Below are 14,169 nucleotides of genomic sequence, written 5' to 3'. Positions count from 1 at the left end.
TAAAACTGTGTTAAAGGGGTAGTTCAGGTTTTTTCTAGTGTGGTTGTATGAGGTACTTGACACATTGATTTTCTTTATTGATGGTGGAGGAGAGTGAGTGGTTTACAGAAAGACACAAACTTCAGTTTCCTATCTAAAAGGCTGTCTAATAGTGAGACAAAGCAGTGAACAGAGGCCATAGACAGATATCGTAGACCTAAAATGTTCTAGATTTTAATGTGTGCAATATGTAATTAATGGCTTAAATCTGTTTTTTGTTATGTCCCCAATAGCAGCGATGTTTTCGAGTGAGTGAGTGTCCGTATTTTAGCTTCGTTCTTGGTGCAGGGGCTAGCACAGCACAGTCAGTGTCAGTGCCTCTCAAACAACCTCAACAACCCCCTTAAAGTCAGTCAGCATCTGTAACCATGGAAACAGAAACAAGAGATCATGATCCACATTTATGTGTAAAAGTGACATCTTTAGTCAGAGCAGAATCTTTGTTTCCTGCAGGAGAAACTTTTATTGTCATTATTTTCTTCCCTCTGAGTTTAAAAATCCTTAAGAAACCGTTTTGAATTTCTTTGGTGCGAACTCCATAGATGACAGGGTTAATGATGGCAGGAAAAAGGATATATATGAGTCCCATGAGAGTGTTGACGCCCGTCGGTATGGGAATGTGCAGATTGTGGGACAGGAAGGTGATGCTGCCGACTAGATAGAAACACATCATGACAATCAGGTGAGTACCGCAGGTGTGGAATGCCTTCCAGCGGTCCTCGCTGGCTGCTGTCGCTCGTAGGACGACACTCAAGATCTTTATGTAGGAGAGGACGATAAGTGATATGTCCACACCCACGAAGCAGATGATCACAGCAAGGCCTGCGGCGTTGTTCTTCTCTGTGCTGTCGCATGCCAGGCTGACCAGTGCCATGTGGTCGCAGTAGTAGTGCCAGATCACGTTGGAGCCACAGAACCACAGAGAACCTGACAGGCCAACCAGTGCTGCCATGATGGTGCCACTGCGCACCAGCGTGAAGAGCAGGAGGCCCACCATCATGGATGAGTTGATAATGTCAGCATAGCGCAGTGGCTGACAGATGGCGACGTAGCGGTCCAGAGCCATTGCCAGAAGCAACGTCGACTCCACCGACGACAGAAAGTGAGTGAAGAACATCTGAGTCAAACAGCCGGCCAGAGAGATCTTGTCCCAGTCGAACAGGAGGCCTAGCAGCATCTTGGGGATAATGGTGGTGGCGACGAGGATGTCGACAATGCAGAGCATGCAGACGAGCAGGTACATGGGGATATGCAGACTCTCCACGTGGCGGATGACAAGTATGAGCAGTGAGTTTCCCAGCAGCACTGCCACGTACGACACAGCAAAGGGTAGTGCGAGCAGGCGGCTGTGTCGCTGCAGCTCTGGGAAACCTCTGAACACGAATGAGGTGTGGGAGAAATTCCTCCCCAGAGAAGCGTCCAACATGGTGCTAATGTTACCTGAACAGAGACACACCAGACAGAAACAATCACGCACAGAGAGGACAGAGGAAAAAAAGCTGTCAGTTCCATTTTTAATTTAATTAAAACTTTTTTTTTTTTTTGCAAATGTAATTGGATCACTGCCTCAAATGAGCAGAGACATGCCCCCTGAACAAGGATTAGGGTTTATTCTTTTTTGTAGGGTTAGGGTTATATTAATATTATTAGTTATGGGTTAGGGTAATTATTAGTTATATTAATATTAAGGGTTATATTTATCTAAATATTTATTTAGGTTTATTATTCTGTTCACTGAGTTAACGGCTAATGAAATGCATGTTGATGCCTATTGTCACATTTACAGAGCAAGAAAAATAAACATGAATTCAAAGACACAACTATCACATTAAAATCTACACATTGATTTCTTTATGCAAATTAAATAACATGCACATGGGTTTTGTATGGTAACATTAGTAATTGAAACTTCCTCTGTTGATTGAAAACACTGTCAGTAATAATAATAATTTACTTAATTTGTAAAACAATTTTCTTGACGAATGTTATGAAGTTCTTAACAGAGAGGAAAAAACCTATTTTAACACATCATCGATCAAAAAATAATATGAGAGAGAGAAACATGAACCAACAGCAACAAGAAGAAGAACAATCAAATAGGCAGTAGTTGTTTTAGTCGTAAGCCCTGATGGATTCAACATGGTCAAAAATGAAAAAAAAAGGCATTTTTAAATTTCAGCTCTGTTCACAGCCTCCACCCTTCATTAAAACTAAAGACTCGTCAGAAAACAAGTGTAGAAATAGCCATGCTGGGTTATGAAAAACCAAGAAGAGATCATACTGTAAATATAATACATTTCCATTTTTCACCAGTAAGCATCTGTGGATACACTGTAAAAAATTAAACAGCAGTGATGGAACATTTCACATGTAATATTTTACAATCAAACAATGTGATTACCATTCTACAAATTAGCCCAGCATTTTATTTATTTATATTTTACAAACTGTGAGACACTGTATTATTATATTACAATTACACATTGTAAAACCATTTGTTTACTATTTGACAATTACTATAACTGTAAAACAACACAATTCGTCAATGGATTTTATATGACTTTTTCAGTTCTTTTTAGATATATATGAGACATTGGTATGAAACAAAACATTTCTTTATTAATCTGTCCATGTTCTATGTTTTATGTTGTCATGGCTGGCACAATATTATTTTTATATACATGTGCAATTAAATTAAAAACCTATATTTCAAGGGCTCAAAAAGCATTCGTAACATACTGCATGAAATAAATCATTTAAATCTTTCAAAAAAAGTTAATGTTTAAGATGCATAAAATTTGAAAACACATTTCAGACACATATCAACAGGTGTCCATAAAATGAGAAATAATATATACTTGTTAGTATAAGTGTTAATATTTGTGTGTATATATTCATACATAAACTACTCAGTACAGCACTTATTAATTCTATACATTCATATTTTTTTGTGAAAGTATGAAACACAGAGTCAGCAAATTCATAATAAGTCATAATGTCACTATCATTCAATTAATCGGTTGTTAATCTAAGTTAATTGTCAACTATTTTGACAATTGATTCATAGGTTTGTTATGTTTTTTTTTTTCTGATTTTTCTGCTTCTTAAATGTGAATATTTCCTGGTTTCTTTGCTCCATATAACATATAAATAATTAAAACTGAATAATTTTGGTTTAATTTCCAGGTCTGACAAACACAGATCACCATTTTTCCAAATTTTCTTTTCTAATCAAGAAAATAATCAACAGATTAATTGATTCTAATAATGGTTAGTTGCAGCCCTAAACCATAATGATAAGCAATATATGAAATATGAAGTTGTGTAATATCAATGTAAGTAAAATAAAGTTACATACTTGCATTTTAGTATTTTCCTGGATTGGATATTCCTGATTACATTTGGATTAAGAAAAAAAAAAGATACTTGATACTTTTGTGTGACTTACTTTTATTCTAAATCACTAAATACTTAAATGATAAGATATTTGTTTGTTGATTTTCCAGTAAATATATTCATAAAACACACTCTAAATGAGGACAGTTGTTCTTTTCATTAGATTAAACAACAAATCAAACAACAATTTCTCTGTGTGATCACAGCAAACACAAATGTGTTCCTACCTGCTAGTGTCATGCTCCAGCTCATCATCAGGAACAACTCTGTTGATTCACCATAGGAGGAGGAGGGTGATGGTGGTGGTCTTTTGTAGCAGTTGACACCCAGAGTTGCATTGTTAACTTCTTCTGTATTTAATCATCCTTTACTTCCTCTATTTATAATCGTTCATTCTCTCCAGAGATTAATCAACCAGGTCACTTCCCGAGTTTGTGCATGAGGTTCATAACGATGCAGTGAATCAACAAACGACAGCTTATTGATCTGATCTTATCAGTTTATCACAGTGAATTAAACAAATTGTTTCAAATAATAACGTAATAAAAAAGCTAGTAGGCAGGTAACATAACATAATGCAATTATAAACACACACATATATATAATGTGATACTGACTTGTGACATCTGAGTGTGTGTGTGTGCGCGCGCGTGTGTGTGTGTTTCCTCTGAGGTTTAACGTGTAAAATCTAATTTGCCTTTATCTGTCAGGAGCCTCAGTGGACACTTTGTTGTCATCACTTCTCAGACTTAATTGTCCCCTGAGGTGAAGACAGCAAAGTTCATTATTTCCCTCCGAGAAGATTCATTATCTGTTCTGATAATTATCTTCAGTCTGCAGAGGGTGGAGCTGCAGCCCTAACGAGACAAGACACTTTGTAATAAGTGAAAGACAGTCTGCTTTAAAAAAGTAGACTGACCGTTTTCTTTCTGAGTCTAGACACTAAAGCTAATGTGGAAGTGCCTGAAATCTGTATTTTCTTGAATGTCTGTCAGAGAGAGACATAAGGGGAAAAAAAACTAATCCATGTCTGCTAAATAGGTATAACATGCACCCAAAATAAAAATTTGTGGCCATAGAATAAGTATAACGTGAATGTCATTCCCAACCTAAAATAAAACTCCATCACACTATAATCTCTGTCCATTGTGCAGCTTCAGCCCTATTGCGCCCCATTTCTTCTTACGCAGCTCTCAAGGTAATTCATGGAAATGATATACATATTATCAATTAGTATTTTGTGCACACATTTTACCTATCCTGTGGCCACAAATTTGAGCTCCCCACACACACACACTCTATTTACACTGGTCTTAAAAATTGTGTGTGCATTTCATTTGCTGTGAAGCACATTGTGAGTTTTATCTGTGAAAAGTGCTAATAGAAAAAAAGAACTTTGCTTGCTTTAATCAAGTGGGATTGTTTTAAATGTACAGACAGAGATACTTTTTTTTCCACTTGTTTTTTCACTTTCTTCACCGTTCACCTGTCCTCATCATTCACCTGTCTTCATCGTTCACATGTCCTCATTATTCACCTGTCTTCATCGTTCACATGTCCTCATTATTCACCTGTCCTTATCGTTCACCTGTCCTCATCATTCACATGTCCTCATCGTTCACCTGTCCTCTCCTCATTGTTCACTTGTCCTCATCGTTCACATGTCCTCATTATTCAAATGTCCTCATCGTTAACCTGTCCTCATCATTCACATGTTGTCATCGTCCACCTGTCATCATTCACATGTCCTCATCATTCACATGTCCTCAAAAAAACATGTAAAAACAAAAATAACAAACAACAAGTACAAGTACATAAAAACCCATACTCAATTGGAGTAACATTAGTAAATGTAATTCATTACTTTCAACCACTGGCTATAAGATACATTTAAAACAACAAAAATAAATTCCCAAACTTTTTTGTTGGGCCCCCCTTTGGAGGAAGAAATTTCCCGGGGGCCCAGTGACAGTTTTGCTTTAGCGATACAAATAACCTCAATATTGCTTTGTGAGACACAACACACAGAGAGGTCTTTGGTGGCATTTTCTGGTTTTGGGTTTTGGTCGTCGTGAATCATTGTTCCGTTCGGCTGACGTTGGCTTGTTGTTAGTTGCACAGTTACTCTATTATCCAAACCTTGTCACCAGTGTAGGTTTTGTTGTGGTACGTCACTTAAATGAGTCCAGCTTACAGCGAAACCAAAAGTTCCTGCAAAACTTTAGTTAGGACTTATAAAAAAAGAACTCGCGCCCCCTGGAGAGTCTCCAGCCCCAGTTTGAAAAAGGCTGCATTAATGTAACATTATAAGTGATGACGGCATAAATGATGTTGATGTGTTAGAGGTGAATTGGAAACGGAGTGACAGACTGTGTCCACCAGATAGTGCTAGTGTCTTTATTTTTACACTGTGTGTGTGTGCACGTGTTTACTTGTATTCCTTGACTATTCAGGATGTTTTCTGGAACTGACTCTCTCAGGGCCAGAAGTCCTCATGGGGACCAAAACCTGGTCCAAATGAGGCAGAACCTCATTTCAGAGGAAGCCTGTAAAATTAGAATATGAATTAATCTCAGAATTATAGTTTAGTTAATTATAAAAAATTTTTTTCAGAATGATGACATTTTTTCCTCATAATTATTACTTTAATCTCAGAATTATGTCTTTAATTTCAGAACTACGACTAATCTCAGAATGCAAATGACAGAATAAATGATGTACCAAATAAAATAAAATAAAATGATTGATTGCCATTCATTTAGTATGAAGTTAAATATGTTATTAAAGTGACATATTTAGTATTACATAATTATCATGGATCACATTCTGTTTAATGAAAACATGATCAGTTATTATTCAGATGAGGTGTTCACTTCCTCAGGGATTAGCTGTACCATTAATGTAACATTATAAGTGATGACGGTGTAAATGATGTTGATGTTTTAGAGGTAAATTGGAAAACGGAGTGACCAACTTTGTCCACTAGATGGTGCTAGTGTCTTTATTTTTACACTGTGTGTGTGTGCACGTGTTTACTTGTATTCCTTGACTATTCAGGATGTTTTCTGGCACTGACTCTCTCAGGGCCAAAAGTCCTCATGGGGACCAAAACCTGGTCCTAATGAGGCAAAACCTAATTTCTGAGGAAGCTTGAAGGTTAGAATAAGATTGGCTAAGATTTTAATTGTGGTATGGTTAAGTTTAGGGTTAGGCATTAAGTGATAACTAGTTATGGTCATAGTCATAGTGTGTGTGATGATGTCTTTTTATCATAAACGTGACTCACTAAACACGTCCTCAGTTCACTGAGCAGATGTTTCTGTGTTTGTAGCTGAACTCAATAAAGTTATTCAAGAGGTTGTGACTCTTTTTTTTCTTTCAAATTCCTATTATTTCATCTTTATTTTGTCTTTAAGTGATTTCATAGATAATGATACATATTAAAATGGAGACTTTGATACATCATGTCACTGTAATGAGCCTCAGTGGACTTTGTCCTCCTCTTCATCAGGTCCACGAGATCCCCAAGAGGCGACAATCAACGTGGGCACTGGGACTCTCCCTCTGGAGGCCGACAGAAGGCCGGTGTTTGTTTCCAACTGGGGTTGCCACGGCAACGAAACACAAACATATAACTTTCAGTTGCATCATCCAGAACGGAAAATTATTATTATTATATTATTATATGTGACCTTCAGGGGTGGAATGTAGAATAGACTGATGTTCTAATCCAGATTCTAATCCAGGTGTCCTGAGTCCCAGGCTGTTCTAATTGGTTCTCACGGTCTTATGTTCTGAACCCCAGACTGTGTATTAGCTGGTTCTGATTGTCCTTTACTCTGACCCCCAGACACTAGTTGGCTCTAAAGGTTCAAGTGTTTTAAAATTGACCAATCCCCATGATTCCGTTACTAGTCCGACATTAGTTTTGGAATGTGTGATTGTCAATCTAGCTAATTGTTACAACATGTGTTATGGTAGTTTTTAAGTGTAAAAAGTAAGTGGTTCACTTTAACCCCTTGATTTCTCTGGTCTGACTCAGTTTACCCCGAAGCTGGGGAAAAGTGAGACACAAGACAACTTTTTAAAAAACAATCATATTTTCATTGCCCTTTCTCCTGAAGACATTCTGATAATTTCCATAGCGAGGAAACATCCTGAATTAATGGGAAATTTTACTGATATATCATTTAAAATTGGCTACAGGGGAGCAAATGTAAAAAATTTATCACATTACCCCGCTCTCCCCAACTTTAGTATGTCGTCTAAATTTTGACTAAAAAGTCAAACTTTAGTATATCGTCCAAAATGTGACCGAAATGTCATACTTTAGTATGATGTCCAAAATGTGACCAAAATGTCATATTTTAGTATGTCGTCCAAATTTTGACAAAAAAAGTCATACTTTACTATGTTGTCCAAAATGTGACAAAAAAGTCATAGGTTAGTATATAGTATGTCGTCTAAAATCACTCAAAAAAGTCTTACTATAGTATGTCTTCCAAAATTACAACAAAAAGTCATACTATAGTATGTCGTTCAAAATGACACCAAAAAGTCATACTATAGCATGTCGTTCAAAATGACACAAAAAATTCATACTATAGTATGTCTTCCAAAATTACAACAAAAAGTCATACTATAGTATGTCGTTCAAAATCACCCAAAAAAGTCATACTTTAGTATGTCGTTCAAAATTACACCAAAAAGTTATACTATAGTATGTCGTCCAAAATTACAACAAAATGTCATGCTATCTCAAAATCTCAGAGAAACCATTGAAAAGTGAGTCAAAAGAACGCAGCCTTTATTTCTCATATATATCTGTGTGTTTTTGTGTGTCATACGCTACACATCAGCCAGAGGACAAACTATCTGTTGTGTTAACAGGCGGCGGGATGGATAAAATAAACTATCTATAACTGATAACTGATAAAATAAGTGAAGCCCACTGATATACTGTATAGATATATATATGTGTATATATATATATAGATAGATACTGTATGTATATATACTGATATAATTTCATTTTACCTGTCTCCAAGGCAACCATCTGTCAATGCGACAGAATGAAACGCAAAAAAACACCTTTTTTTGCGTTTCATTCAGATTCAAACAGTAGAAAAAAAAAGGAGGGGGAAAGGGAGGGAGGTTGGGGGTTTCTGTATTGAGCAAGGCTCTGATTGGCTGTTCTGAGATTTACATCAGAGAAAAGTAGCAGTGTGAAAATACATACAGTGCAAAATAGCGGGCTTCAAAATGTCTTCTGAGAGCTGAGGTGGTTACAGAGGTGGCGATCATGCTGCGAGAACACGTCAACCCAATCAGCCCACTCAGACCAGAGAACAGCTAATCCTGGTAATACAGCACCAGAACAAGGTGAGAGCGGGGAGCAGCAGCAAGAGTGGGGTGTTGTGTGTGTTGTGTTGTGTTCACAGAAAACAGGGTCTCGTGTCTTTTCCTAGGATCACACGGTGTACATGACACACTGTTGATGGCGCCACACCAATGTGTGAAACATGACATGGGTCACACCTGACCATGAAGCTCACCTCCATACACAACTGCTCAGATTTCAGTCAACACAGCCTCACAGTTTGCCTTCAATGGAACATTGATTTGATGCTGCAAAAAAAAAACAACACAAAGCCGTGAGGAGGCAGCTGCACACAGGAAACACCCATGAGAAGAACAACCAAAAACTGTTTTCTGACACAAAGCCCATGCTCTGCTATGAGAGGATAAAAAACACTGTAGGATAACATATAAAAGGTATTCTTGAAGGGCTTAAATATTACATTTCCCTAAACAACAGCAGCCATTTGCACTTAAACCTGGTTATTTTTAGAACAGTACATGTTCAGTGGCAGAGAGACCTCCAGCAGCAGCATGTGTGTGTGTGTGTGTGTGTGTGTCACTGACAAGAGGAAAGAGAAGCTTGTGCAGGGAAAACACAAAACACTAATCTTCTCTTTCTTTGTTTCGTCGTCTTCTTTTTTTTCTTCTTCTTCTTCTATCAAATATCACAATATCAGAGGTCTATTCACTCATCAGGCCAAAGTAATGACATCAATGGTTTCCATGGCGACGGGGGGAGGGTAGATGACAACATCCAACTGCGTCTCTTCGAGCAGGAGATCACAGCACTGTTCAGGAGGAAAGCTGCACACTGGCACACATGAGCTCCAGCTCTGAATGTAGAGAATGGAAGCAAAAAAAACTTTGACAAGATAACACACACACACACACACACACACACACACACACACACACACAAGGGCAAAAAATTCATAATAATATTAAAAAAGGACAACTGAGCTTAACATCACAGGCTTTGGAGCAAGACAGTGTGACGTGTGTCTAAATTCAGCTGTGAGGGAAAACTTTGGCTCAAACCCATTGTTGTGAGTACGTTTTTGTCTGTCCTTTAAATTTAAAGGACTTTTTGAAGGTTAAGATTAAGGGTAAGTCTTAGAATTAGATTTAGTTAAGGGTTAGTCATGTTGACACGTGTGTGTCTATGTGTGTGTGAGGGAGAGAGAGAGAGAGAGAAGACTGACAGCGTTCGTCCCTCGTCTCTGCTCTAAGCTCGTGCTGACCTGCAGATGGACAGAGTCAAAAATCCCCGTACAGGTGACACAAAAGTGGCTGTAAAAGCAGCAGCCACGTCCTGCAGGGACAGAGGTGCACAAGGACGTCAGGAGTCTTAACGTTGTCTCATTGGGCAGTTTTTTTTTTTAAAGCGATGCTGGATCACTGACTGAGGAAGGCAGAAAAAGAAGGGAAGGAGGGTGGTGAGGCGACAAGGTGACGAAAGGAAAAGGAGTGGGCCAGAGCTTGTCTTCTCCCCGACTGATGTTTGTCGTTTATCAGCCTGAGCGCATTTGACCTCACTGTCTCACTCTGTGTGTGTGTGTGTGTGCCATGCTGTGTGTGTGGGGGCTTTGCTTGACTCCTTTCATTATAAATGACAGTCCTGGGAGGCAGCTGCATTGACGTCAGGGGCTGCGACTGCTGAAAATCCCCCGAAATAACAGAACAGAACCTAAATAGAGAGAGAAACAGGTCCCTGCTGTTTCATTATTACCCACTCTTCGTGAATGCCTGCACATTTAAGAGGCGGAGCTTCAAGTCATCATGTCACCACTTGGAGTAATCAGTTCAAAGCTCCGGCATATTACTGTCTTTTTTAGGTCAGCAGCTTAAAGCACACTGGAGTTTTTAGAGCTACACTCTCTGACTCATGTAATAACGTTGCAGGAGAAGCAGCAGGTGTGGTCTTCTGCTGCTGTGGATCTCCTGCTGCAGCATTCACAGATGCTCTTCTTCAGATCATGGTTGTTTGAGTTACTGTCTGATCATTCTCCTGTGACCTCTGTGGCATTTCTCACCCAGAGAACTGCAGCTCACTGGATATTTGTCCTCTTTTTCAGACCATTCTCTGTAAACTCTAGAGATGGTTGTGTGTGAAAGCTCCACTGCTTCCACAGTAGGTCATCTTGACCATGTCTACATGCCCAAACACACTGAGTTGTGACCATGTGACTGGCTAATTAGATATTTGCATTAACAAGGAGTTGAACAGGGGACACGCGGCCAGTGTCGTGGTCAGCACACTTAGCCTTGCAGCAAGTAGACCTGGGTTCTCGAACCTGAATGGGACAAGGGTCTTTCTGCGTGGAGTTTGCATGTTCTCTCCATGCGTGTGTGGGTTTTATCCGGGTTCTCTGGTTTCCTCCTGTGCAGTGTTGTGAAGAATCGCTATGTGATGAATATCTTTTGGAGGCAGTCACTCCGTTTACGTCTGACACAAGACAAAAAAACAACAACTGTGAAACACAGGAAAATGTGCCCTCTATAAAATAAACATAAGAACCCAAGCACACACCACGACGCTCTACCAGAGGTAAGGACCAGGTGGGCGCCCCAAAAGGCAACTTAAAATGCAGCAGGTTTTAAAATGAATATCAGGTGTGTAATAAATTGCAGTACGTTACACATATGCTGCAGTAACTGACCCTGTTACACTACCACAGTCCGGTTGATTGTCTCTATGTGGGGATCTGTCCAGGCTGTGACCCCCGCCTTTCACCCTATATCAGCTGGGATTGGCACCAGCAACCCCTGTGACCCTCATGTGGAGGATAAAGCAGTTGAAGACGAATGTGAAGAGTTGAACAGGTGTACCTAATATCGATTCGTTAAAGTGTTTTAAATCAAAACAACGTGGATGTCAAAGTGGAATTTCAGCCTCTTAAAAGTGAAAAATAGTGTAATACTTTGATAGTGCTGCTGTTGAATGAACTCTGAGGATGGTCCCACAGCAGCACAAATATGCTGACACACAGCAACAAGCTCATATCATCCTGTGCATTCTACACGTCAGTGTATGTGTATAATGTGCTGTGGTGGGGAGGTAAACCAGTCAAAGGGCTGGGCAGAGGATTGGGAGGGCGCACAGCTCTGAGGAAGGGCTAATGGGAGATTTGAGGAGATTAAAAATGGAGGCTTGAGATTCTCATAAAGATCTCTGCCAATGTGATTTACTGCCCTAATCCTCGCTGTTGATTGCTCATGCGGGAATCAACAAAAGCAACAGTGTTTCTAAAACCTGCTGCATGTGGCAAAAACGAGGAGAGCAGTGTTAATGTTGTGACCTTGAAAACTTTGTTGTTTAAAAAGATGAAAGTGAACGTGTTTTTTCATCCCTTCAAACTCGGGGCCCAGCCCTTGTTTTGCAGCTCTTTCTCTCTCTCTCTCTCTCTGTGTGTCTCTCTCTCTCTGTGTGTGTCTCTCAGGTGTCAGCTGCAGATCCTGACCTGCTCTGCTCTGCGTGATTCACAGCACCCACGCTTTCATCTCCACAGCAGCTTCCTACCAGGTCACAGCCGACAAAACAAAAAAACAAACACGAGGAATCAATCCCACATTTCCCTGAGGTCGTAAGTGGCGTCTTAAAGGAGCAGTCTGTGAAATTTAGCGGCATATACTGGTGAAGTTGCATGATGCAGCTGAACTTCACTCACCTCACGCTTCCATTTCAAATTTGTTGGAGAGCCAATGTAGGTTTCAGTGAGCAGCATGGATCAAGGGATGTTTAGTTTAGGGTCATGGGGGGAGCTGGAGAACAGTTGCCATGTATTGGTAGTTCCCAGCTTCATCTGTTATCAAGCAGATATTTTTTCGATATGTTATTTAAAGGCAGCCTCAGTCTCAGTCGTTTGTTTGTCAGAGGACAAACTACTTTATCGCCGCAGACTTATGTTGCCATTTACCTGTAAATTCTCCTGAAACCTGACAGTTTCTGACACTTGTCTGAGAGATATTTAAAGTGAAAGAGTTAAACATCTGCGTTTGGGTCTATTTTATGACAGCCGTTTTATAGTTTTGGAACCACAATAAATAAGGCAAAGATAAAGGCACATAAGCAATAACAACAAGCAATAATACATTTGTGGATTCCAAGTGATATTTATGTGTGTGTGCAAAGTTCAATTATCAGAGATTTACTGTGTATATAACGTACTTGGTACCAAATGTCTGTCTGTTTTATGAAGTTAAATAAATGTTAAAAGCTAGTTTAAGTCCCTCTTGTGGTCATAGTGCTGAAGTTGTTTTTTTTTTTATTTAGATAGAGAGAGAGGTCACTTGTTTCTCTCTTGAGGTTTGGCAACACTGAGCTAGGGCCAATCTCAGCTGACACAGGGCATCACAGGGCCTCCACACAGAGACCTATCGTTAATTAAGAGTGTCCAACTAACCTCTGCATGTTATTGGCGTGTAGGGGGAACCAGAGGACCTGGAGTATGGTGAAAACATGGTGGCCCAAAATGGTGGGGCTGCAGGTATAAATGAAACAAGTCCAGTCAACAATTCATACAACCAGGTGGTTATTTTTATCTTGAAGTTATGACAAGTGAAAATAATTGTATCTACATTATACACACCGGTCCTTTAAATAAAATTGTTCCAAAGAGAAATGAACATCCAGTGCTTCACAGCAATCACAGAGGACATAATTAGCCCTTCTTTGATTGTGAACATCACTCACAGTCCAGTGAGTTTTTCTTACATTGTAACAAACACCATGTTTTCTAAAAACACATCATCCCCAAGACTGAGAACATGAACACGAGGAAAGCCAAGATGAATCCTCAAGGAGAACCATCAGCAGACTTTAACACGCGACTATGACCATGAAGACTATGACCCCGCATAACTGATCATAAATGAATGAATGATGTGAACTGACTTGTTCAGCTTCCTAAAACACTTCAGTGTATGGACACAAACTTCACTTCTTATTACAGCTGTAGTTTAACTCTAGTCATTTCCGCAACCCATCTGGAAATAGACATTTTGTTAACGGTTCTAAAAAACATAAACCCAGTCGTTAACTTTTAACTATAGGCAATGATCTATTTTAGTCACACCTCGTTTTTTTGTTGCTTCGTCAACACGGACTTTAAGTGTCTGGCGTTTGCAGGATCTGGATATATCAATGACTCATATTCATTAAAACAGTTCTAATTAAGTGGCTGTTTTAATAGGACCATTTCCTGTTTAGTAAATGGGTAATTACACTGTCGAGAGGCTTTTATGTATTTAAGCAGAGGATAATTATAAAAAGAGGCTACTCTCATTCCTTTGAGTTACTTTATTCAGATCAAGATACAGTAGTACAGCATCTCAACTGTGGAGAGAATTCAAAATAAAAATAAAAGCACAGTC

General features: G+C 39.2%; 1 protein-coding gene across 1 annotated transcript; it reads right to left on the bottom strand.

Moving 5' to 3' along the window:
• Positions 1 to 119: 119 nt before the first annotated feature.
• On the bottom strand, positions 120 to 4,031 carry LOC122773651 (olfactory receptor 51E2-like). The gene is made up of 2 exons (XM_044032473.1): positions 3,663 to 4,031; positions 120 to 1,479 (listed from the first exon to the last, which is right to left on the bottom strand). Exons 1-2 carry the CDS (start codon positions 3,688 to 3,690, stop codon positions 428 to 430), a joined length of 1,080 nt encoding a protein of 359 aa, XP_043888408.1. The 5' UTR covers positions 3,691 to 4,031; the 3' UTR covers positions 120 to 427.
• Between the last annotated feature and the right edge of the window lie 10,138 nt (positions 4,032 to 14,169).

This window comes from Solea senegalensis, linkage group LG8 (assembly GCF_019176455.1).
Source record: "Solea senegalensis isolate Sse05_10M linkage group LG8, IFAPA_SoseM_1, whole genome shotgun sequence".
In the NCBI taxonomy this organism is placed as follows: domain Eukaryota; kingdom Metazoa; phylum Chordata; class Actinopteri; order Pleuronectiformes; family Soleidae; genus Solea; species Solea senegalensis.
Note: the sequence above shows the minus strand (reverse complement) of the source record. Positions and strands in the feature narration are given on the sequence as shown.